Source organism: Lutra lutra, chromosome 5 (genome assembly GCF_902655055.1).
Source record: "Lutra lutra chromosome 5, mLutLut1.2, whole genome shotgun sequence".
NCBI lineage: Eukaryota > Metazoa > Chordata > Mammalia > Carnivora > Mustelidae > Lutra > Lutra lutra.
The window spans coordinates 550,074-575,644 of NC_062282.1; the positions used below are offsets into that span (position 1 = coordinate 550,074).

A 25,571-nucleotide genomic window follows, 5' to 3' on the forward strand; every position below is an offset into this window, starting at 1 on the left:
GCGGCACTTTCGAGCGCGGGCGGGCGAGCGGGAGCGGAAGGCGGGATCGGCCCGGGCGGCGGCAGGGGCGGCGGCAGCGGCGGCGGCGCGGGGCGCGAGGAGGCGGCGGCGGCCACGCTCCGGCCGGGTCCCCGCGGCTCCCGGCGGCGGCGGCGGCGCCATGGACGAGGCCGTGGGCGACCTGAAGCAGGCGCTACCGTGCGTGGCCGAGGCGCCGACCGTGCACGTGGAGGTGCACCAGCGCGGCGGCAGGTGAGCGCCGGGGCGGGGGCCGGTGGCCGCGGCGGCTCGCCACGCCCGACGGGAGCCGCGGGGGGAGATCCTCCCGGAGCTGCCTGCCTCCGGGGCACGGTCCGGGTCGCCGAGGGTCGCAGGGAGGAGGGAGCCGGGGTCCCAGGGCCAGCGAGGGTCCTGGAAGTCTCCGTGCCGCCCTGAGAGCCTCAGGGTTTCCCCAGGAGCGTCCAAGGCCTCGGGCTCCTGCGCCAGGACCTCCCGGGCTCTGTGGGGGGGGGGGGGGGGGTTGTCCTTCCGCTCAGGGTCGTCAGAGTCCGGGTGCCGGCCCACCGTCCCGCCCGGTCCCCGGTGCCCAGTCCATGCCCGGTCCTGAGTGTCCGTCTGCCGGCCCCATGTCCCCACCGGTCCCGGCACTGTGGGTGCTGACTCAGCCTCCAGGCCTGGTCCCGGGCACCGGGAGTGCTGATCCACCTTCTGGTCAGCTGGCGGAGCGGGCGCCATTGCTGCGGCGCGGTCTGGGGCAGCTCGGGCTGCAGTCCCGCGCCCATCTGAGCGTTGGTCTTCCCGTCCGCTGTCCCAGCACCGCGAAGAAGGAAGACATAAAGCAGAGCGTCCGGAAGCTGCTCAACAGACATAACATCGTGTTTGGAGACTACACGTGGACCGAGTTCGACGAGCCTTTTCTGACCAGGAACGTGCAGTCCGTGGCCATCGTTGACACGGAGTTGAAGGCGAAAGACCCACAGGTACTGGTCCACCGTGCGGAGGGCTCCTGGCTGGCTCCGTCCGTGGCGTGCGCGGTCTTGACCTCGGGTTCCTGGGTGCGCTCGCGCCGCACGTTGGGAGCAGACTTTGCCTCCGAGAACGCACGGAAGCGAAGACGCATCTTGGACGTGTACCTGCTGCTTTGCTGGTCTGTGGTCGGAAACGGCCGGCTTGCCTGTTGGCTTGTCAGACGGGCAGCGGCTCTAGGAAAGGCCAGGGGCTGCGAGTAGACGCGCCCGCGTCCGGGCGCCCGCGGCACAGTTGGGGGACGGAGGGAAGCAGAGGCCGGCTGTAGGCAGTGGGGTGGTGGGCTCTGCTGCTGAGAGTCCCCTGCCCGCTCCCCGCTCTTGAGGTCGGCGACTGGCGTGCTCCAGGAGCGGAGGGCCATAGAGGCAGGGGTGCGGCTGCAGAGAGGGGCTTTCCTTCTGGGGGTCCGCCTCTGGCCCACCCTGTGGACTGCCTTGCCACCAGCTCTGTGACAGGGTGGGTTCGTCGGGGCGTTTCTGTCCCTTTGAGAACAACCCCGGTGTCTGTCTGGGACATGCGTCACCGGTGTCTCCGTGGTTCGTGTCTCCTAAAGAGCCCGTCTGGAAGAGTTGCCCCGGCACTGAGATTGTGCGTGCAAGGTGGCCCCTCCGTTGCTGCGCGGGGACTAGCGCTGGTGGCCTGGTCCGCTTTGTCCGTCCCACCTGGTTTGGGCCAGCCTGAAGGGAGCACAGTGGCTTTCCGCAGACGGAGGCAGCGCGGGCTAACCAGAGCCATCAGACATCTTAACGCTCTCAACTGGGACTCTGCGGGTTCCCCTGGGAGAATGCTCACCGCGTTTCTGTGATTTTGTGAAGTTACGTGAGTGGTGGCTTACGCGCGTCGTTACTGGCTGGTGGTGTGGGATGCGTCAGTCATCCGTCACTCAGGCTCTGGCTACGGGAGCGCTCCGTCCGCCCCGTCCACCCGTGCGGCAGGGCTGTGGGAAAGCGCGTGCGAGGTCCCTGTCTGCGGGCGGAAAACGTTTCCGAGCCCTGCTGACGGAACGCTGCGCTCAAAGACCTCTGCGGGCCAATACGGTGGCACGTCCTCGACCAAAACGTGGGTGAGGTCGGACGTGGGGGCTTTGGCGTTCTTCATTCTCTGTTTCTCGTGTTTCCAACAAGCATGTGACTCCCGTGGTTACACATAAGAAAGCCCTTTCTTGGGTAGGGAGGGGTGTTTAAGAAAGTGCTGACACCAAACCTGAGCACCATAGATTTTTGTACCTGGTCTAGGAACTGGTTTCTGACGTGCGTGTTTGATGGTTGTTTTTGGACGTTACCGTCTAACTTTGATGGCTCGAGTCAGGGTGAGTTGTTTGCAGTTTGTGGGGATCTATTTGGTGTCCCTTCTCACCGCAGCCCATCGATCTGGGCGCCTGCGCAGTCGCGCTGCACGTCTTCCAGCTGAACGAGGGCGGCCCCAGCAGTGAGACTCTGGAGGAGGAGACGGAGAACATCACTGCGGCAAGCCACTGGGTCCTGCCTGCAGGTGTGTGACAGCGAGGGCGGGCGGGCCACACCCGACACACAAGGGCAGACGTGGGCATGCGGCCCGGGCTCTCCACGTCCGTTAACTGAGGACTTTGTGTTGGTCCATCTGTCTGGAGGCTTCAGCATGTCTCGTTTCCTGTGAGATGGAAAGCGGGTCGCAGAAGAGGGACGTGGAGATCCCCGCTGTACGGCTGCGTTCCTTCAGGCAGGGCCCTCTAAGATGGTGCTAACTGAGAAAAAGAAGAAGGTGTTCTTCCCTGCCCAGCGGATCACCTGCTGGGCCACTCCTTCCTCCTGCCTTTTCTTTGCTTCTCCAAGGACTTGGCCATGTTCTAGCAGGCAGAGTCCTGGGGTGAAGCCAGTCCTTGGGGCTACGTCTGAGGTCCTGACAGCTGGTCTAGACCTTTCGCTGCCCTGCCCAAGTGCTGGCCGGGGTGAGTGGTGGGTCTGGGTCTGTGCTGGTGGCAGAAGTGTGGGTCCACAAACGGTAGTTACGTGGTAGCATGACAAGAAACTGTCTCTGTGCCCCATTTAGTTACCTGTCGAAAGTTACGTGACTGGCAATTACTCGGCATCTTTAATTTTAAGAACTCAAATCCAGGGCGCCTGGGTGGCTCAGGGGGTTAAGCCTCTGCCTTCGGCTCAGGTCATGATCTCAGGGTCCTGGGATCGAGCCCCACACCCACATCGGGCTCTCTGCTCAGCGGGGAACCTGCTTCCCCCTCTCTCTCTGCCTGCCTCTCTGCCGACCTGTGATCTCTGTCAGATAAATTAAGAAAAACTTAGAAGAATTCCAACATTAAGAAAAAATTTAAAAATTTAGCTTGACTGTAATGAGAGTCTGAGCCGGCCACGTGTGGAACAGTGGACTGTGTCAGTGGCTCAGAGCCGGTCTCTGGGGCCAGTGTAATGCCTGTTTTCCTAAAATCGGGTTTCTGTTTTATTCTCTCCCAGCTGAATTCCACGGGCTTTGGGACAGCCTGGTATATGACGTGGAAGTCAAATCTCATGTAAGTTGTGTGTGCCATTTTCTCAGAGGGCCGCTTGTTGGAGCTGGGACCCACCGTACTGTCTTCTCCAGCATCTCGGAGCCCTCGGACTCAAATAGGCTTTGGGAACTCAGGCCAGCAGCAGCCCGTGTCCTGCATACCTGTCCTCTAGGGTTGCTCCCCAGCAGAGCTGGTCCCTGGGGGGAGAAAGGTGCCCGGTGTGAGACAAGCGTGATTGGACCGTGCTCTTAGGAACCCATCAGGCCTGGAGAGGCAGGGCCAGGGGGCCGATGGAGCAGGCGGGCATGTCTGAGCAAGCACCAGCTCGTCGGAACCCTCTTCGAGGGGAAGGGTCCTGCGTGCTGCGGGGGACCCTGGAGGCCCACCCTGCAGCCCCCCAGGCTGCGAGAACAGTCGTGGCCTCTGTCCGGGGCCCCAGTGCTGCCACTTGCCCCCCGCTGTGTTGTCCCCGAGGCACGAGACACTTAGCACATGCCAAGTCTTGTCCTTTTGTATGATCTTGATACTTTTAGGAAGAGGCCCTCGTGTCGCCCTTTATTTTTGGTTAAACGGTAGTAGCGGCCAGCCTGTCCTCACGCTGTGAGTTTCTTAGGAGGCGTCCGTCCACTGCTGCGGGCAGCTTCTGAGGGGCGGCCCGGTGCCAATGCCCCTCCTCGGGCACGAGCTCCAGCAGCGCCTCCGCGGGGGGCCGCTGCCCCATCAGCACCGGTGACTGCATCCGCCTGTCTTCACGCAGCTCCTGGATTACGTGACGACGACTCTGCTGTTCTCAGACAAGAACGTCGACAGCAACCTCATCGCCTGGAACCGGGTGGTGCTGCTGCACGGTAAGGCGCAGGGGGTCATTCCTTAAACAACACAGACATGAATGGGGGCCTCTATACGTGTCCCGCCGGCCTTCGAGAACTCACGTTGTGTTCTGATGCAGCCGGAGCTGTCCTAGAGGGTCCCCCCCTGGGAAGCCGGTACAGCTCACCTTGCGCTTGGCCCTTCACTTGGCCACCCCCAGTCGCCGCCCGGTGACTTCTCTACGTTATCCTCCAACTTGTCAAGTAACTGCCTAATGCCCACGGGTTCCTACAAGCCTTGGGGCGGAAACCACCTCGCGCTTCTCTGTAGCATCTTTGGAGCAAAGCGCGACAACCGTGCTCTGTTGCATCGTCTCCAAAGAGAGCCTGGGCTTGTCCTTAATGTCACCGGTCAGAAGGCAGTCGAGGGAGCCCTGCAGTGAAGCGGGGTGCGAAGTAGTTAGCTCCTTCCCTGGTTCTGCTGTAGGCCGCCGCGCCCCCGAGCAGCAGCAGACCTGCTCCACGCGCCGCCGTCCTTGGTTCTGGGTAGGCGACCGTAGTGTTCAACCGGCGGCCGCCGTCCTTGGTTCTGGGTAGGCGACCGTAGTGTTCAACCGGCGGAATAGCACGTTTTCTCCGCCGCCACAGTTACGTGCTGCTGTTGTTTTCATTATCAAGAGCGTGCACAGAAAGTCGGAGCGAAGGTGCCTGCGTGTCCGGACAGACCCGGGAGGTCTGTGTGTTGGGCCGCCAGGCTCTGTGCCGAATGGCCCACGGGGCAGGGGCCCCCACCTGCTGCCATTCTGGTGTAGCGTGGGCCGTGGGGAAGTGACTGTTGTGAGAGGTGTTGGACCTCTCGCAAGGTCCCAGTGGGTCATGTAGAGGACCTGTGGGGACGGCGAGGGTGTCGGTGCCGACCAGGAGATAGAGCACTCGCTCGGGGTGCCAAGGGGACCCCCGTGCCGGGAGGTGATGCTGTGTCTGGGGTGTAGGAGTGGAGACCAGAGGAGGAGGAAAAGGGATAGACCCGCGAAGCGTGTTGCTCATGTTGGCCGGCACTCGCGCCGCGGGGGGACCTCGTCAGTCTGCAGCGCTCGGGGACCAGCGTCTGTTGCGCCGAGTCCTGCTGCCTGCCTTGTGTGCCGGCCGGAGCGCGCGGCCTGTTTGAAGACAGCTGTTGGCACGCTGGCGTAACACGTTCTCGGTTCTGTTGCAGGTCCTCCGGGAACTGGGAAGACCTCCCTGTGTAAAGCCTTAGCCCAGAAGCTGACCATTAGGCTCTCGAGCAGGTAACGTCTGATGATCCGAGGAGGGAGAGCGGCAGGACCGATGGCTTCTCGTTTGCGGCCCGGAGGTGTTTTACTTTCTCGCGATTTCCCTTGGCTCCGTACGGAGTCGCTGTGCCCCGAGTCAGGTGACGCACCGGCTCCGTGCCCGGCCGTGCCGAGTTAGGGGCTCAGTCTTCTTGAGCTGGTGGCACTTGCTTCACAGTGAGCACGTGGTCTTTCTGGTGACGCGTTTCTGCCCTCGGGGACGGGACGCTTGGATGCTGCTCGTGCTGTCTCTCCCGGAGCTCCGGCTGGCTGCTCGCGTTAGACACCACGTGGCTGGTGCTTCAGCCTCCCCCACCCCACTTTCTGAGGACCCGTTTACGTGCACATTCAATTTCCTGATGCTCCACAGGCCACTGATCGTGCTTTTTGTTCTTTCCAGGTCTAGAACCTGAATTCTAAAAATTTTTCTGTTCCGTTTTGAGCCGTTTTCCGAAATATCTAATCTTTTTTTTTTTTAAGATTGTATTTGGCAGAGAGACACAGCGAGAGAGAGAACATAAGCAGGGGAGGGGGGCGGGAGGAGCAGGCTCCCACCAAGCAGGGAGCCCCGCGTGGGGCTCGATCCAGGACCATGGCTTGAGCCCAAGGCAGACGTCCAACAACTGAGCCACCCAGGCGCCCCTCTAATCTGCTTTTAATTCTGTCCAGGAGCATCTTCTTTCGAGAGTTTATTTATTTTTCTCCTCTGAAGGTTCCACTTGCTTCCTTTTATCCTTTCCCATTCTCCGACGCCTTGCGCTTGCTGAAGCACTCCAGCCGGCGAGCAGCCGCGGTGTCTCCTTCTTCCCTGCTGGTCCCCTCGCTGTCATCCGTTCCGAGTCTGCAGCTGGCGGCTCTCCTGCCTCGGGGTCCGTTTTGGCTTCTGGTCCGGTCAGCGAAGCTCCGATTGAATGCAGACCTTGTTTCTGTTGGCTGGCCTTCTGCTGGGCATTCCCGCGACCCAGCGCGATTTCAAGCCTTGCTGGAGAGGAGTCTACACTGAAGGTGGAAGTGAGGCCCTTCCGGGATCTCCATGGAGCGCCCCAGTCAGAGCGGGTCCCGTCCAGCTTGGCCGTTGGGAACGTGAACTTCCCAGCTGCGAACACCTGGAACCGTGCGGCTCACGGCTCCCCAGCCTCATGGGATTTCCGTTTTGTCACGTGCCTGAGTGTTCAGGAAAGACCCAGAAGGACCCTGAGATGGTTGCTGGAGTTTTCTTCCTGCGTCTCCGCGTCCCCTAGAGCTTACCTGCAGCCTCCACTGCCTCAGGCTCCTTGAACTCGGGACTCTGGGTCCAAGTTGGCGTAGTGGCTACACATGTGTTGGGAGTTGTGGTTGGCAGGGACCGCAGGCAGAGAGCACAAGCAGCTGTAGGGCTCCGTCACATCCCATGTGGGGTGACAGTCGTCCATGCCTGCCGGCCAGTCCCTTCCAGACACCGTTGTGATTTTTGTCTCATTTTCTGGTCGATGCGGAGGGTTACTCGCGCTCGTTGCTCAGTGCAACTTCAGAGGAGAGACTCCGTGAGGCCCACATTACTCTGTCGCGCTGCTTCTCAGACGCGTCCCCTGGGGCTTTTAGGTTGGGAAATTGCTGTGTGTCTGCACCCTTGTCTGTGCTTGGCAGGGGGCTTGTCTGGTCCTCCTGAGTGCACCGCGTTTTAAAGATCTCGGGGCGGTTTCCTAAGACAGCGGAGGCTGAACGTGTTACTACAAGAAGCACCGCTCTCTAAAGCACATCTGAAAACGCGCGTTTAGTTTTTGGCTTAGAAGTTGTGAAAGGAAACCTTAGCGAGCCTTCGGTGCTCATCTCGTCAGAAGGCTTTAGAATTAAACTCATATTCGACCCGATCTTGATTTCGTTAGGTTGTCTCTCCCCTTCCCTCTTTCGGAAAAAGAATTAGCAAACGGAAAGCCAAGTGTAATGGTTTGAGCATGATGATTTTCCTCGTGCGGACTCCCGTGTGCGCAGGTTTCCGGCCGCGTGTGCTGAGCTTCCCTCGGGGGCTCAGGACATCGCTGTGTGCTGGGAAACATTGTCCCGCTCGTGGCGGTTTTAGAGAAGGAGGAGAGCATGTTCGGCTCCATCCAAGACTTACGACGAGTACGATTTGTCTTGCCTGCCTCGTGGCTGCTGGTGATTCTTCTCACCGCATTAGGGCTGTGGATCACGGGTAGGTTAGAGGTGAGGGAGTTTACTCTCGTTCTGATCCAAGTGAAGATGTTATCCAGAAGCCTGCGTTCACTTCGCTCGGGACCCCTGGCTTCACACCAATAGGTTTTCATAATTACTTGAGCCCTCGCGTCATCTCGAGGTGACTCAGGATTACCAGGAGCTCCGCTAGGTAGCGCGACTTAACCAGTGAGCAGGCCGTGCTAAAGAAGGAGCGGCTGCCCAGGGGTACCCGATTTGTGAACCGACCGTCCTAACTCTGTTTTCTCCTCCCAGGTACCGGTACGGCCAGCTGATTGAAATAAACAGCCACAGTCTCTTTTCCAAGTGGTTCTCGGAAGTAAGTGTCAGCGTGACTTCTGCTACACAGGCTCGCCAGCCGTGCGGGCGGACACGGCCCCTGTACGGGCCCAAATGTCTCCTCCGAGAACGTGGGAAATAGGTACCACGTGACAGCGTGGCTGACTTCAGGGTCAGAGGGAAGTTCTGGAGCTAAGCGTTTCCCTGGGAATAGTGTGAGGCCTGAGAGGTTCCTCGGCTGGTCACAGCCATACTCTGAGGTGGGACAGACTCTCAGCTCTAGCGAGGGCCACAGCCTCCACTGAGCACGCCCTCAGGGCCCTGAGCCTCTTTGCTGTCTTAGAATCGCGCCACTCGGCCCAGGTGACGTGGTAGGTGCCCCTCCGCACAGAACGCCGCCCGGGCCGCTGTGTCAAGGAGATCGTCCGGTGGGCAGTGAGCCAGGACAGGGAGCACTCGTAAGGCGCGTGCCTGCTGTCTGTGTGTTTGCGTCTGACCCGTCTGTTCCCGGTCATGGGACGGCGGGGAAGGGTAAGGAGGAAGTGCGCCAAGTGGGAGACGCCTGTGCCAGACGGCCCGGAGCAGAGCCGGTGCGGGCTCAGGCGCACTGTCCCTGCGCGTGGAGCAGGGCAAGGTGGCATGTGGGTCAGCCTCCTCCCATGTGGCCCTGGCTTCCTGGGTTCAGGGTTTCTCCTGGGGCTGTCCGGAGACGGGGGGCCCAGACTGTGGCTGGGCGGGGACCGCGGGTGCGTGTGAGCACCAGGCAGCCTGATGAGCGCAAGCCGCCACCAGAGGGGTGTTCTGCTTCCAGAGCGGCAAGCTGGTAACGAAGATGTTCCAGAAGATTCAGGACTTGATCGACGACAAGGACGCCCTGGTGTTTGTGCTGATTGACGAGGTACGTGCATGTGGCCGTCACACCTGTGACTGAAGCAAATCCCAGCCCTGGCTCAGCCCGGCCTCTGCCCAGCCCCAGTCCCGCCACGCGCTCGCCCTCGGCCTCCCGCGCGACCGGCTTCTGGCTCCGCGGGCTCACACACACCCCTTCACTTGCTCCCCGCGGGCTCGGTCGGTGCAGCTGTTGGCGGCCCGTGGGGCCAGGCACTGCCCTGTGCCACCTGTTGTCCATCCCCGCAGGTGGAGAGCCTCACGGCTGCCCGCAACGCCTGTAGGGCCGGCACCGAGCCTTCGGACGCCATACGCGTGGTCAATGCCGTCCTGACCCAGATCGATCAGATCAAGAGGTAATGCTGACCCGGGGGCCTCGCGTGAGAAGCTGCACGAGGGTGGGAGGCGCCTGCATGCGAGACCTTCCTTCCGGTTCCTCTGACTGGAAGCTCGGCTGCCGCCACGTCCGCTCTGCCTCGGCCGGCCAAGGCCGTGCGTGTGCCCGCCGCGACCCGGAGCGGTTCAGGACTTTGAGCCACCGAAGTCATAGCGCAGAACCTGCTTGTGCTGGAGACTCCGTGCCACGGAGAAGCGCGGGACGGAGTGAAACTCGCACCGCGCAAGCTCGTTGGTGCTGAGGGGCTGTGACGGGCGGGTGCGCGTCACCTGCCACCCTTCGTGGGGCCAGACTCCCTGTGGCACAGCCCAGCCTTGCAGGTCCGGAGCCTGTGGTCAGTGTAGCCTAGGCTGGTCCGGCCTGGAGGAGTGACTCCTAGTAAGCGGACTCCCAAGGAAGCAGTGCGCAGACCAGAGCCCCTCTGCGTCCTCTGCAGTGTTGCGCCGGCCGCTCCGCACTCACAGCTCCCACAGTCCTGGGTGCTGTTCTGCACCAAGGGTGCTGGACCCCAGCGCAGCGTTCGGAAGGGAGCTTACTGCATGCGGACTCGCGGGGAACTGAATTCGCTAAGGGCCGTTCCCCAAGCCTTTGGTGTAGTTTCACCACCGAGAGGCTCTGACTTCCCCAGACGCGGCTCTCCGGGCTGGCTGGGGGGGGCCGCTTCCTCCCACCCTGCTGCCGGCCCTGCCCGTGCTCCTCCTCCCGGCTTCTGCTCCTGCGCCTTCACCGGCAGGCCGTGCTCCCTCCGGAGTTTTCTACAGCATCTGACCCTCCACTCCCAGACCACCTCAGTTTCTGCCGCCGGCCTCTCCTCTCCTCTCCTCTCTTCGGGCAGCCTGGGCAGCCCGTGCCTGGCCTTCTCCCCTCCTCTGTTGCTCACCCATCCGAGGCCTGCGGGGCCACCTGGACCAGGTGTCCAGCACCCCCAGAGCAGTCGCTCAGCTCCGAAGCCCCCATTTCCAGGGTTCCTGCCGCAGGGACGGCTTCGTCATACAACACTGCTCGAGCCCAACCCCTTCCTGTTGCCCCAGCTGTGGGCTCAGGAGGGGAGGGAGACACGTGGGCCTCTGGTTTCCCTCGTGCTTTCCTGTCCCCCTTCACGCTCCCTGTCCAGGCTCCTCAAGACGGCCTTTCCAGGCCTGCCTTTGTGTGGCTCTGACGCCCTGGGCTCCTAAGACCCCTGCACTCCCCACCCCTCCATGGCTCGCTCCTGCTCACCCTGTGCTGTGCACCTATTGCCAGACACCAGGTGAAACCTGGCCCTTCCAGGGGTTCCCCCGGCCAGGTAGCTTCCTGCGGCCTGTTGTGTGTGCCCACCACGGGCCCCGGGGGAGCCCTGCTGCATCCGCACCCCTGAGCCCCCCGGGCTGGGAAGCGTGTGCCCCAGGGTGCCTTGGGCCTGCTCTGTGCTGGTGCACGTCAGTGAGCGGCAAGGCAGCCGCGTGCTCTCGCCCAGAGCTTAGAAGCTAAAGGGGAGAGCAGCTGGTGGCCGGGATCAGCAGTTTAGCTCCGCGGTGCACGGGGGTGCGAGAGCCGCGTGCAGGGCAGTCACCGGGGCCGCCCTGGCAGGCGGATGCGGCCATCGGGACTCTGCACGCGAGTCAGAGTTACACCGCGCCACGGTTGAGGGAGGGGAGGGAACAAGGAAGTGGGAGTCTAGGAGAACTTTCTGGAAGGCTGAGGAGCACAGGGTCTGCTTGGTGCACTGTGTGGCAGTCAGGAGCGCCTGGTGGGCGTTGGGATCCCACAGGCACTCCGGTGCGAGCCTCGGAAGACCTTGTCGCCGGCTAGGACGCTGGCCGAACGCCAGAAGCTTCACGGGACAGAGCGCGAGGGAGTCACTGAGGCAGTTGGGGGCTGACCCGCGCTCTTCTGCTTTTAGGCACTGCAATGTGGTGATTCTGACCACGTCCAACATCACGGAGCGGATCGACGTGGCCTTCGTGGACAGGGCTGACATCAGGCAGTACATCGGGCCGCCCTCTGCGGCAGCCATCTTCAAAATCTACCTGTCCTGCTTGGAGGAACTGATGAAGGTGCTGGGTGTCTCCTCACACCTCTCGCCGCCGAGTCTTCTTGGTTTTGCCCTCCCTGGCGCAGCTCAGGATAGCTCACTGCGGCCTGGAGGGCCCCGAGTGTGGCGCTACGGTCTCTGGCCGGAAGCTGCAGCTGTGCTGGTGGGCGGAGCTGTTAGTTGAAACTGCGGCTGCCGACTCAGTGTTCTTGTGCTTTTGGCACAAAACGATAATCATGACCATTTGGTCTACCGGCCCGCAAGGGATGAGTGGCGGGGGTACGGCTGCAGTAGCCTGCCGGCGTGTGCTGGTCCACAGGGAGACCTCCTGACTGGAGGGCGCCTTCACAGGGAGACCTGACTGGAGGTCATAGCTCACGGGGAGTCATCCAGGCCGGAGTCGCAGCTCACGGGGAGACCTGACGGGTGGTCGTCGTTTGCAGGGAGGTCATCGGGGCTGGAGGTCCTAGTTGCTAGGAAGTTCATCCTGAGGAGGTGGTCATTTACAGGCTGTCATTGGCTGCAGTGTTGATGTCCCTTTGGTCCTGTTTCCTGAGAGCAGCCGTGAGCACGATAACACTCAATCTCGTGTGAACGAGTTCAGCGGGGACGGGCCACGTGCCCGGGTGCTAGGAGCTCTGGCATGGGCACAGCGAGCTCAAGGCAGATGGTACCTGCTGCGGGGTTCACACTCCTCACACCGTGGAGTCTGGGAGTTGTGCAGGGGGCGAGCTGGCCGGCAGGCGGACGTGCGTGGTGGTGGTGCTGGTGTCTCTGTAACCGGGAGGTGAGGGTGGGCTTTCCCGCTGCCTGGCCTCGAGGAGGATGCCTGATGCCCTCAGCGAGGATGCCACAGCTTGTGACGGGGGTGGGAGGACTGGTCGTGGCGGCTGCATCCCATCCTGCTGTTCGGTGGTGTGGAGCTCTGACGCGGGGTCCCGAGAGAACTCCCGAAAGCGTCGCTGCTGAGAAGTCAGGGTGATGGGATCCTCCCGGCCGTCGTGCTCACACTGGGCCTTGCATCCAGGAGACGTTCTCACGTTTAGCCAAACATAACAGACCTTTTTCTGGGAGCTCGGAGTGTGGGGTGGGGGTGTTTCTTAGGTGGTTACAGGAAATTCAGATGTCCGATGACGTAGTGGAGATCTGGCCAGTCCTGACGGCTGTCGCTCGTGACTGGCCTGCTCCCTGTCAGGACCCTGGCAGTTTCTGGTGTGCGCCTGGGTGGCCTGTGTCGCTGGGGGGGGTTGGGGGCAGTCGCAGGGAGTCTGAGGGACTGTCCCTAGAAAGCTGAGAATCCTCCCACACAAACCCTATATTTTAAATTTCCCACAACCATCCCCACACCTCCAGAATGTACAGAGAAAGCCAATTGTCGTCTGTGTTCTTTCCTGGTTTCTGAGTCGAAAGAGTTCATGTTCGAAGTCATTTGGGTAGCGGTCACTGAGCACCCTGACCTGTGAACGCGGCCCCTTGGCAGAGGGTCGCACGTGCAGACACGGGGCCTGGGCAGGAACTCAGGGCCCAGATCCAGCCTCGGGGCTGTGCCGTTGCCCCACACAACAGCCTGATCTTAAAACATCCAGCGGAGACTGTCCTTTGAGAGGCAGGGCCGAGTCCGGTTTCTGGGCCCGACTCTGCTGCACGGGGCTGTGCTGAACCACTGAAACCCATCAGCAGCTTCAGCCTCCACAGCCGCCACTCCCTTCCCTGACACGTGAAGACACATCCTGACCGACAAACACGGAGAGGCCGGGTTTGCGGCCCGTCTCTGAGATGTGTTTTGCCGTTTGCGTTCCTCACCTGCGTTGGACGGAGCAGGGGCACGCGTGTGAGCGAAGGAGCGGCCTGTGTCCGGGCCTTCTGTGCCTGCGTTTCTGCGAGCGGGAATATGGCTGCCCACCCTCTGGGGACTGTCGCCGTGGCTGACGGCATGCACGTGGGCCTGGCACTGACGCCCTTGTCTCCGTCCCCAGTGCCAGATCATCTACCCTCGCCAGCAGCTGCTGACCCTCCGGGAGCTTGGAGATGATCGGCTTCATCGAAACAACGTGTCGAAGTTTGAGCCTCCCTTTTGAGTGAAATTCAAGGTGTGAGTTGACTTCGTGTCTGTAACCAGAGAAGCGCGTCTGTCGCGGTGATGGGCGGTTGTAGCCGACTGTGCGGCCTGGGCTAGCGGTGCGGGTCGCAGGACAGGGAATTGGTTCTGGAGGCGTGTGTCGCATATGTGCCGGAGGACTTCCAGGGCCCTCCGCCACCCCGGCCCCGGGTTCCTGGCCAGAGGGTGTGGGGCAGCTGCCCTCCCAGAGGCGGCTTTAGAAAACAGAAAAACCGTGCTGTGCTTCTCTCTGAAAAGACAAGACATTCACATTAAGGCTGTCTTGACGCACTGGTGACTCCTTAAATGGTCTTTGTTTCGCGTTGCACAGACGTGCAGGAGGGAAAAGCCTGGAAGCTTCTGTCTGAGTGCCGACCATCGGAGCACTATGCTTGGGGCTCCGGGGAGTAACACAGAGCGCAGGGCTCCTGGCCCCGGGCGGCCGGATGGGCAGCCCCGGCACCGTGGGGACAGCCGCTGGCGTGCAGGAGCCACAGCCCACAGCACCGTCGCCTCTCAGATGGCGTGGGTGCCCAGGAGCGTGAGGAGGGAGGTGGGGAGATGGAACGAGCCTCCAAGGTCAGAATTTGGGTAACTGGGAGAGGACGGGGATCGCCACGGTGCCATGTGTGCAGGGCTCCCCAGCCGTGGTCTGACCGCAGAGGCCAGCGGGTGGCAGGCCGTCTCCAGGTGGCGTTCTGACCAGAGGCTTTGAACCTCAGTCTGCAGCTGTGAGGCTTGTGGAAGGTCTTGAACCTTCCGGATAGCCTGAAGAACAGGTTATTTTTTTGGATAATCTGCTGAAAAGGTTTAAACTGGTTGAGATGGGCAGGGAGGCCGCTCAGACACGGACACGGAAACTGACGCGGACCAGCCCGTCCCTGGGGGAGCCGCGCTGCAGGCCACGTGCCCGCCCATGCTGTGTGCACTCCGAGGCCGGGGTTGCGCTAGGACGGCCACGGAAGACTGGGGGAGACCAGCCGCAAGGGAGGGGACACTCAGAGATGAGGGAACTGGCCTGAAACCGTCCCCAAACGCGGCTCTGTTCACAGGAAGAGTGAGGGTCTCAGCGGCCGCGTCCTAAGAAACTCCCTTTCCTGGCTCACGCGCTGTCGTCCAGGTGAGTCCCCGCAGCTTCCCCGCCTCCCGCACGCCGCTGTCCCCACAACTCTCTGTGGGACAGGCTGTGGCCTCACTGGGAGCCACACAGAATGTGGCTGGGAACCCGATTTGTCTCCGTGCTAAGTTGGGGGCTCCTGGGTAGGAGGAGGACTCGGCCCCGCTGGGGCCTCACACAGCTCCCAGGGCTCATGGAGAGCCCACCCCGGGCCCTCCCCGGGCTCCCCCGAGGCTGCTCGCACACAGCAGCCCTCAGCGGCGCCCCGCTTGCCCTGTGCTGGGGCTGCGCCCTGCTGCTGTCCGCGTGCAGGGGTGCTGGCCAGTGGCCCCACCGAAGCCAGGACAGCCCACGTGCCCATGTGTCCTTCCAGGCCCCCACCGTCACCATCGAGGGCTTCCTGCAGGCCCTGTCCCTGGCGGTGGACAAGCAGTTTGAAGAGAGGAAGAAGCTCTCGTCTGCATTTGAGCTGAGGCCTCCGCCCGCGGCTTTCTGAGCACGACCAGCGGGCGACGCATCCACTCAGAGCAGCGGCACCGGCCCCGGTCTAAGGGCCAGAAGCCCGTGAGGCTAAGTGGTGTTCCACAAAGTGCGCTGTGTCTACGTGTCACTTCCACGGTTGGGAAGGATGGTAGTTGGCGTTCTGTCCCGGTAAAGACTGTCCCGACGTGCTCATTCCGTCCTGTGTCTGGTCTGTTGGGCAGAAAATGCTGACAAACGTTTGAAAAGGGCAATGACCGTAGGTAATTAAGAAACAAAAGGGGAACCTAGCGCCTTAAATAACAACGTAGCCCTGGCATCAAGACGTCGGCCTCGCTGAAGACAGAGGCAGCTTCCCCACCTGACCGTGTTTGCGGGGCGCTGCACACGCTTCAGAGGCCGATGACTAAGAAATCCTGTCCCTATGTGCTAGAAACGGAGAAAGAAATTCCAGGTAGAACACTTTTCCCAATAATCAGTCGCGGTGCTATTTGTGAGAAAGGTGCAGCCTCACCGTCCGGGTGACCGCGGGCCACCGCCCTGGCATCCGCCACAGGCCCCAGCACGTGGCACTCATACCTGTCGTTTTGTCCCTTCAGCGAGGTTCCTGCGGTGCAAGTGTGTGGTCACGGTGGCCATGGACACTGGCTGATGGCTGGGTCTCGTGGGTTGTATTTGGGGCTGCCTGTTGCTAAGCTTTGACGTTCGTGGTTTATATACGTTTTTCAGGAACATGTTCTCTTCTGTTACAGAACTTCTTAAGTATTAAAACTTCTCCCCGAGAATTTTCTCGTTCTGATTCTCTTATCCTCCCCACTGCTCTGGATTTATTGAAACGTTATTCATACGATTATTAGCTTTTAGCCTGTTTCAGGCTCTCGGGTATAAGAACCACTGTCTCTTGGGGGGTGACCCAAGAGCCGGATGCGGAACCTGGACCCACTCCTGTTGGAGACCAGAGCCTGCGTCTGTGGTTTCCCTGGAACCCTGCATGGGGGGTAGAAGTGGAGTCTGCAGGCACCAGGGTCGGGAGAAGAGGGGGGACCACACCCGGGACTGGGACCCTGAGACAACTTCATCTCGTGACTTTGCTACTGAATGCTGGATATCCAGGTGCCCAGATGGAAGGAAGGGGCAGGGACCAGGCTGGTGCCGACGGGTGGAAAAACAGGGTGAGGGAGACAGGCAGGAGAGAAGCCTAGAGGGACAGACTAGTGGGGGGTGCGGCCCTACAGCCAGGCCCTGCGGGCGGAGGACAAGCTCTAAGGGTGGGGAAGTCCACAGGACCAAGACCCATTTCGCAGGAAGTGGGGTTGCCGGGGCCTCTGCTGTGTTGCCCGTGGGCCACTAGAGGGCAGCACTGTCCCGTGCAGTGGGACAGGCGGGGCCCCCGGGGCAGACCTAGTGCTTAGCGAGGCGGTCAACCCTGCCAGGCCCGGTGGCCCCTCCCTCGACCTCCCCGTGCGCCCCGTACAGCCTGAGGCACAGACATGCCCCTGGACACACGGAGCCAGGGGAGCCCGGGTGCTCTTCGGCCGGTCGTGCCTCCTCGGGGCCTAGTTCACCCGGCGGCTGGACGAGAAGGGCCGTGGGCCCACCCACCGGGCCATCCCGAGGGCCCCGCTGGAGGTGGGTGGCCAGGGTGTGAGGAGGGGTCACACCTGGGCTCCTCACAGGGGACACGGGCCCTGGGCTCCTCCCCAGCACAGGCTGTCGTGGGCCCTTTGTGAGCGGTGGCCAACACCCCCCCAGGGTGCTTCTCGCTGAGCGTGGCCGGTGCTCCCGCGGGCGCGGGCTGGGAGGGGGCTGACCTGCGGCAGGCAGCCACTCCTCACGGGTGAAACAGGCTGAGTGCTGTCCCCAGGAGCCCACGGGGGCCGTGACATCGAACGTGGAAGGGGGAGCACCACACCGGCAGGGCAGCGTGTGTGTGACCACCTTCCGGGCCTCTCCAGAGTCCTCCAAGTCAGGGGACATGACCTGTGGACCTGAGGCACCACGGACCGCTGTAGGCATGACACCATGCCTGACACGGCTGTGGGGACCAGGCCAGTGGGGGCCACCACTTGGCCAAGCCCCAGGGAGTCCACAGCCGCCACGGGGTTCCGGCCTTGAAAGGACCAGGCAGGGGCGGACAGAGGGACGGCCGCTCCGCTGTGCCCTTCCCTAACCGCATGCTGTTGGTTTTCAGTGAACCGTTGGGGCGGGCGGTCATTCCGAGGCTTTCTCTGCCTCCCCGCCGCGCAGGGGCCCCACGTAGACGTGCTGTTTCCTTCCCAACGACACACACAGCTGGGAGATGCCGGTGGCTCCTGTGAGCACCCGGCCCCTCCCGGCACAGGCCTGGGGCCCACCTACCCCTTCCCTGGCTGCCGTGGCTCTACGTGGCCCCGCTGGGGCCTCTCCAAGCCTCTAAGGCCTCCGGCACGGTGGGCCTCTTGTGCTGGGAGATCCAGGCCCCGGGTCCCGAGGACGCACCAGGAAGTCCTGAGTCACAGACATGTCCTTGCCTCTGGCCCCCCGGTGACATCCCGGAGTCTGGCCCACGGGCTCCCTCAGGAGCTCAGTCTCGGGTGTGATGTCTTCCCTCCCCTGGGGGCCCGGCAGGTCTCCAGCTGGCTTGTGCCGTTTCACCCTAGTTCCGGGGCCACTGCTGCTGGCTCAGAAGGCCCGACGAGCCTGGGGAGTTTCAGTCGGGGCCGTTCACGCAGATGCGCTGTCCCGGGTCGTGGTCTGGACACCCCCCCCCAAGGCCCGAGCATTGTTGTCTCAACAGAACACTCAGCTGTGTGGAGTCCAGCTGCTTGACCACAGGATTCTTCACTCCGCCGCGCGAGCTGTGCTTCCTGAGCGTCCGGACACTCTCCGGGCCTCGGGCTCCTCCACGGTTGCTGTCGGCGCTCCTGAGCTCTCCCTTCTGCATGCAGGACACCCCCACACCTTAGTAATGACCCCCCCCATGCCACTGTCCTTGCGTTTGTCCTTTCCTCCAAGCACTTCACGGATAGCTCTGGCCGGTGCCGCTCCCGCGGCGCAAGTGCAGGGGACACAGCCGCCTCTGTCCCTGCCGGCCGAGCGCCGTCCCCGCAGGCAGGGGCACCCCATCGGGGAGGAAGCAGGACTGGGCGTGGATGCCTTCCGCTGCCAAGAAGACTCAATGGTTTGGGCTTTGTCAGCCAATGGGGCCGCTGGAGCAAGGAGCCCATTGGCAGAGCCGCTGTCAGGAGAAAGGACCTGGTCCCTCAGCCACTCCGGTGGGTCAGTTAAGAGCGGACACGTTTCGTGGATGCTGGCGGGAAACTCAAGACTCCCCGGTGGGAGAGGGAGGTCTCCGGCTCTCGAGGCACAGCAAGCAGCCTGAGTGCCATGCTCCCTTGTCCCTCTTGTCCCCGCAGCCCGCAGGGCCGAGACCTACGACTTAGCACAGATGTGACCTCTCTCCCGTGAGTTATCACTTAGGACCAGAAACCTTCTCTGTCAAGTGAGGTCCCATTCGTGATTGGAGACCCGTGTTCTCTGTCATGTGCCACCATCGTTCGGCCAGGATTCTTCCGTCCCTCCGCGAGTCGCCCGTGAGCGGACAGCTCTGTCGCTGTGGGCCGTCACTTAGGGCAGAGCCGGCCTCCCGCTCCCATCTTCCAAGTTCGCCCGGACCTACGACCCGCGACGGGAGACTGTGGCCAATCACGTGAGCTGCCGCTTCTCCTGGAGCCTTTCTTCAGACTCGTCCTTGCTGCCGCTTGGGTCTGGAGAACCCTCTGTGACCTTCGTTGTCATCTTCCGGGAGATTCTTTTCTGCCTCCTGACTCGCGTTTACGAGGAGCTCCACTGCCGTTTCCGCTGGGGTCTTTCTCTCCCTTCAGTGGCAGTCGGTGACTGAAACCACCCGTCTCTCCCGTCACCCACCGACAACTGAACACTCCCTTCCTTACCAGCTTACTGAATGTTCCTTTCTGGAAACTTTTTTCCCCTATTGTTCCGGAGTCATTATTTTTGCTGAACGTGTCCCCTCGGGATTGCTGGGTCAGAGTCCACGACTGGCTTCCTTTCTGTCTCTAACCCCCTGACTTATTGCCCATGGTCAGACGCCCTCCTTCCTCCGTGATTTCTCATTTGTGCCCGGGAACCTTCCTTCTCTGTCACTCTCATGAGCCAGGTCCCTTGGTCACGCTGCAGAGTCCCCTGGTTCCCGGAGCACAGACTCGTCTGCCTGCGACCCTAAAGCAAAGGAGGCTCTCTCTCAGCCCCTCGGTCGGGGTTTCGCCAGTGGCCCGGCACAGTTGGTGTTTTGTTTTCGCTTCGAGATTTTCGGAGACTCGCGCTGTTTCCTGGCTGTTGTCAGTTTGCTGGGTGTGGTCCCCACAGCTGGCTCCAGCCGCTCCAGCTGGCCTGGGTCCTGGCACATGTGAGCCCCACGCTCTCCCCCGGTGCCGGGGACGGGGGGACAGGAGCCCAGCCTCACATGTGCCCCATTGCCAGGCTGCCTGCTCCCGAGAGGCTGTGTCAGCCCCCATAGGAACAGAAACGCACGATCGTAACTCCACGATTACTCCACGCCAACCCCTAGGGCTGACCACGTCTGCTCCCAGTTGCCCAGAGCAGCAGAGCAGTCCTGAGAATGGCCAACCAGTCTGCTGGCCCCTTTACGCTGGATTCAGTTCCCTAAGATGGTCGTGTGCTGTGCCCTTCGCCTAGCTGTAGGGTTGTCCTTTCGCCCAGCTGCTGAGGCCTGGGACGGGACGCACCTGAGCCCGTGCTGCCCCGTCTCTGACCTTTGCTGCTGCACCTGAGCCCCAGGACTAGAAGTGACGAGGGTGAAGGACGTCTGGACGGAGCACCAGCCCTGATCCTGCACCCATGTACTCCCTCCCAGCCCTCCCCTGGGTACCTCACAGAGCCTGGGGAACCTGGGACGGCAGATCCTCAGGCACAGAGACCCCTCCCTGTAGCGCAGGTGGTGCTGCCAGCATCTGTCCCTCCCCCACTTCTGTCTCCGCCGTGTCCCCTACCCCAGGTTCCTTTCCCAGGTGGCTGGAACGGGTTCACTTCTCTGGGGGTCCGGGCTGGGTTAGCTGTCATTGGCGAGTCTAACAGAAGGTTATTTTACAATGATTTGCGAGCTTTAAAGACCCAAGCTTAGACAGGCACTTGTTGGGAACCATCTCCATTTCTCCTTCTGCCTCAGCCCAACTAGACCCATCTAACGTACACCCCAAATAAACGAACCAGCTCCGTTTGGAGCCGAAGAGAGAGGACTAGCCCACGATAGTGGTGTACTGGTCCCCTCTCTGTGTGATGTCTGAGGTGGTGGTTTTTCCATCCACAGATGTTACCTTCATTAAGCCTGTGCCAACGTAGTGTTTGCATGTCGAACTTCCTGCAGGCGCCCAGGGAGCAGACGCCATGAACCTTCCCCATGGGAGCACCTTCCCCGGGAGCACCTTCCCCCGGGAGCACCTTCCCTGGGAGCACCTTCCCCTGTGATGGGAAGAACCACAGTCTGAGTTGTTAGAGGCGAAGTGAGCTGGAGCAGAGCACCTGGCAGGAGTTTCACTCTGTGCTTTGGGACCTGCTGCTAACACTGGGTACATCAGGGGGATGGGTGAGGGTGATCTCCGGGTGTGCTGGGCAGAGCTGAGTGCTGGCGGGACCTGGCCACCCCAGTCGATAGCGGGTTGTTGTATTTTCGGCCGCCACACAGCTTCCTCTACTTCCTGTTTGGAGAACACCTGGCAGACGGTCTGGTTAGTTTTTATAGAGCTTTTGGAACAAGAGGGAAGGACAACCTGTTGTTTAAGTCAGACGCGCAGATGGGGAGACTCTGCCCACATCCTGATTGAGAAGACCGACTTCCAGCAGGAACAGTGACACAGGACAAGGGGTCAGCCCCCTCCTTGTTCTGAAATCAACCCGGAGCCAGTGAACGCTCCAGTGTCGTCCTCTGGGGCATGAGTGGCTGCCTGTTTGCTTGGTGAAATGTGGTCACCAGAGCATCCCTCCCAGCCAGCAGGGAACGAGCCGTCAGCTTAAAATGGGCAAAGACCTTGATCTCCGGACGTGTGCGAGTAACGGCCATGCAGGAGCCCGATCCCCGTGTCTGCCGACCCCAGACACCTGCACGTTCGCATCCTCTGCTCCGACAGCTGGGCGTGACTCAGCCCTGCGCGCGGAGAGGTGTCTGGTGTCAAGACGGGGTCTCCGCCGTGTGGGACACGAGGGCCGTTTGGCCCCCAGCTGCGGTTGGCCCCCTCTGGGTCAGCTTCCATGTTCTTCCATGGCCAGCCTGGAGAGAGGGGCGGCTGGCAGGGGCCCCTCCCACGGAGCCCCTCAGAAGCGGGACCATGACGCGGTGGCCTCGCACCGGGAAACAGTTGTGACGAGCTCAGGACCAGGGCACTGAGTTATCCAGCTGGACAGGAGCAGCGTTAGGAGGTGTCCTGCAGACACAGGGGAGCCCCTGCACCGGGCAGAGCATCAGCCATACACGCCAGTGTGCCCAGATGTCCGCCCTGACCGCCCTGCAGGACGGAACGCTCGCCCACTTCTCCACGTTAGCGTCAAGCCCTCTGTCCCCTGCCTGTCCCTCAAACATCCCCTTCCTTGGGAAACCACTCAACGGGGGGGGGGGGGTCTTGATGCTGCTGGCCCAATTCAGCATTTCCACCCCCTCCACTGTGGGGCACTCCCACTCCCACTCCCTCCCCTCCCACCAGTCCTCCTCCCCACTCCTCCCCCACCTCGGAGCCGAGGGGGCCTTTGGGACACAGGGCTGATGCCAGCACCTCCTCGGTGAAGGTCTGGGAGGCTGGCACCCATTACCTGTGTCTCATCTCAGAACCTGCTCAGTGATACCCACTCTGCTCCTGCCTCCTTCTTGGTCCTGCCCCAAGGCCTGTGTGGGCTGCCCTCTGCCTGGAAGCCTGTCCCACAGCTCGGCTGGCTGCCTCCCTCCTGCAGGTGTCGTCTACTCACACGTCACCTCTCTGGAGGCCCTTTAAGACGCCTGCCTGGACCTGCAGGCCCTGCCCACTCATCTCCCTCCCAGCTGCGGGGCTGGTGCTCGGACTGCGTTCTGCCTAATTCGTGCGGCTGGACGGCAGGCGCCCGGCTCCATGCCTGGCGGGCGGGTTGCTCTGAGTCTACCTTGTCGAACTTCTCCTCCAGGGGAGAGCCAGCCTTCCTCGCTCCGGACGCTCCTCCACACATGACGTGACCTGCTCGAACAGAGCGCTGCCTTTTGTCAGGACCCTGGCCGGGGCTGCCTCTATGCAGAGATGCCTCCGTGAGTCGGGGTGCAGGGCCTTGCGAGGACCCCACCTGCACCCCCGCAGCCTTGGGGCCCCTCCGGGCTCTGCAATGACGGAGTCCCTTCCGTCTGTGCTGTGCTTGCTGGAGTTTGCCCGGGGCCACAGGCAGCCTGCCGCAGCCAGAGCAGGAAGGGATTTGCTCTCCTTTCCCTCTGCAGCGTCTTCCAGGGAAAGCATAACTAGCGCTGAGCTCCCAAATCCGAGAAGGGAGAGAGCACACGGTGTGCTAACCGCGGGAACTGAACCCGGAGAGGACGTCGGCGTCACCAGGCGCCCTCCAAGAGGCCAGGCATCCTCTTGGAGGGCGTGACTTCAGAGCGCAGCCAGGACTCAGCGGCCCTCCCTGCCCTCAGGGCTCGGGAAGGGGAGGCTGTCTGCCTTTGTCCAGGCACCCCCATCACTGAGGCAGGATCCCTCCCCAGGCCTCAGCCTTCCTGTAACCCTGGGTCTCAGGTCCCAAGTCTGTATGCTTCTTGGACTTGGCCTTTTGCAGGAGCTCAGGGACAGGGGAGGCCTGGTGCGGCTCTCTTTACTTTTCTCCCTCCCTCACCCTGACTCTCCAGAATGACCCCCTGAAGCTGCATACCATATCGTCCTGCCTATCCCTGTCCTCCAGGACCTGGGCCACCTGGCCCTCCTCCGTCACCGCCCCACCTCCGGCTCCACAGAGAAGCTCCTCTCCACATGCTCTGGTCTGCAGCCTGCAGTCTCCCTTGAAGGCACCCCAGCCCCCTACCTGCTCCCCAACCCCCCAATTTCTCCCCATCCCCATGCCTCTCCCAGCCCTCCACCTGCCCGACCCCCACCTGCTCCCCTGACCTGCTCCCCAACCTGCTCCCAGCCTCCACCTGCTCCCCCCCACCTGCTCTCTCACCCTCCCCCGCTGGACCGACAGCCTCGATCGGTACCCACAGTGCCTGGGGTAGGGCCGGCCCAGGTGTTGTGAGAAAGTTTCAGGTAGGCACTGACCTCTCTTCCAGACCAACAAGATGCCGCCCATAGGCTTTACACTTGGCACATTCTAGCACATTCTTTGTCTCCTACAGGTGAGGTCAGGGTTTCATGCTCAGTGTTGGGGAGCAGGATCGTGCCCCTAGTTCCATCCTGGGCACCTGGCCTATCTGACCAGCACCCTGTCCCCCAGTCCCCATCCACTCCTTGGAGAACTCTTCTGGCCCCCTCGGTAGCCACACCAGGCTCAGTGTCAGCCTCACACGACCCAGGAGGCGTCTTTCCCAGCTGCCTTCTGGTCTTATCCACCACAGTCAGCAGGGACTAAGCTCCTGAGCTGTCTCCTCAAGCCTGTGGCCCACACCCTCGTTGCCCAGGACAATAGTCTGGCCTCCCTGCCGCACACCCATCACTCAGCAGTTCCACCGGCCCCTCAGACCATCCAAGGTGGGAGACCTCTTGTCCTTGGCCAAGCCATGCCCGTTGCTCCAGGTGCCAGCTTCTCAGTGGGCCTCTGCCCTTTGCTGCCCACATGGCCAGGAGAGTGCCTCCCTCCACCCTGGAACTGCCCCGCTGCCCCAGGAGTCCAGGTATAGCCATCGACACCCACAACCTGGCCTCCCTCTCCCTGCTGTCCCACTCTGTGGTGTTTCAGTTGTGGCTTCCTGGGCCCAGCCCCTGCCCGTGGGTGTCAGCGTGTCAGGGGGCTTCAGGCTGCTGCCCGGACGGTCTCCCCCTGTCTGTTTCAAACCTGTGCCCTCCCAGCCACTCATTTAATCCATCTTCCCAACACCGAACTGGCTGCCTGCCCACCCCCCGCCCAGCCAGAGCTGGATGTCTGAGGTTCCATGGGCTCCCGCGTAGCTCCCGGGTCCTTCACCCGCTGGTCCTGCTCTGTGCTCACCAGGGGCCCCTCCAGGCGAAACGGGATCCCCCCGCCATTTATGCCGGGCCTCCTCAGACCCTCACCCATCCTCTGCTCTTGGCCACAAGCCCCTGCGGGCTAGTGTGGACGGCAGAACCTTCCAGGCCCACCCACTGCAGAAAAACCGTTTCCCGGTGGAAGCAACACAAGTCACGGAGTGACCCCTTTGCCCTGGGTGGGGGGGACTTCAGGCTGGCCCTCCTTTGCGCAGGGAATCTTGGAGCCTAGTTTTCCAGAAATGGAATAGGGTTTGCAGAAACATCTTGATACAGCTATGCTTGTTTTGAGAAACTTCCCGAAAACAGGGTAAACCTCAGGTAGCCAACCCCCAGCCAGCCGGAAGCCTTCCTGTGTGAGGTCCGGCGGCGTGTCGTGACCTCCTGCCCCCCCACACCCCGTCCCCTGCTCCGTGTAAGGGGGCGGGTGAAGCCACCTCCCTGCGAGGCAGGGCCTTGACCGCCCAGGTTGTGCCCTGGGACACGTCATCACACGCTTCCCGTGAGCGGCAGGACATCCCCCAGAGGGCAGTGTCCAGACAGCGACCGCAAGCCCCAGACCGGTCTCGTCCTGCTGCGGGGCAGCTGAGGGCCGGGAGCATCGTTCCTCTCTCTGTCATGTGGGGACATGGCTGTGACGGGGACCATGGCAGTCCACTGTTCCATGTCCCCCGAAGGCGGCACGCGTGGTCCACGGGAGGTTTCCGGGCATTTCAGTAGCTGTTGTGTACGTCACCAGAGCTGACTCTTTGGCAATCTTGTGTGTTGTTCACAGGCGAAACCTCTTTCCCCCGTGGGGGACGGGTGTGAGGCTCTGCCGTGGGGCGGCCCGTGCGGCAGTCAGGCCTGCAACACAGCATTCCGCTCGTATACACTGTACAGTGTCCATGGACGGGCAGCCTGGGCGGGCAGCGTGGGGGGCCGCCCCGTGGACGCCCTCCTACCCACCGCAGCCCGTGTACTGGCCTTCACCGGTGGGCACCTGGGGTCCCTCTGTCCCTGGCACCTACTGGCCTCTGCTTTGCTCAGGACACACGGCCCGTACCACGGTGTGATTTGAAAACTCCAACGCTGTGGACCCAGGGTGGGCAGCACTGCTCAGGAGAGGTGTGGGCCAGGTGCCTGCCTCCTGGACAGCTGCCCCTGCCGAGGCACCGAGGTCGGGGTTAGTGTGCCACAGCCCATTGCAGTGGACTCCCAGCTACGTGGCGGGTCAGACATCAGGACCTCTGGGTGTAGAAGCATTCCTGGGACTCACTATCCGTGTGGCCGGAGCTGGGGAGGTGGGGGCCACCC

General features: G+C 62.1%; 1 protein-coding gene across 2 annotated transcripts; it reads left to right on the top strand.

Moving 5' to 3' along the window:
- The first annotated feature begins 107 nt into the window (after positions 1-107).
- On the top strand, positions 108-15,881 carry TRIP13 (thyroid hormone receptor interactor 13). 2 transcript variants are annotated; one of them, XR_007127315.1, is made up of 13 exons: positions 108-252; positions 815-980; positions 2,388-2,517; positions 3,474-3,529; positions 4,266-4,356; positions 5,534-5,606; positions 8,079-8,142; positions 8,914-9,000; positions 9,240-9,346; positions 11,270-11,423; positions 13,378-13,491; positions 14,552-14,619; positions 14,990-15,881. XR_007127315.1 is itself a non-coding variant. In XM_047728934.1 (11 exons), the coding sequence occupies exons 1-11, from the start codon at positions 161-163 to the stop codon at positions 13,477-13,479; spliced, it is 1,122 nt and encodes a 373-aa protein (XP_047584890.1). In that variant the 5' UTR covers positions 108-160; the 3' UTR covers positions 13,480-13,492. The 2 variants fall into 2 exon arrangements, 1 of the variants encoding a protein (XP_047584890.1); XM_047728934.1 differs by lacking the exons at positions 14,552-14,619; positions 14,990-15,881 and having other exon boundaries at positions 13,378-13,492.
- The last annotated feature ends 9,690 nt before the right edge of the window (positions 15,882-25,571 follow it).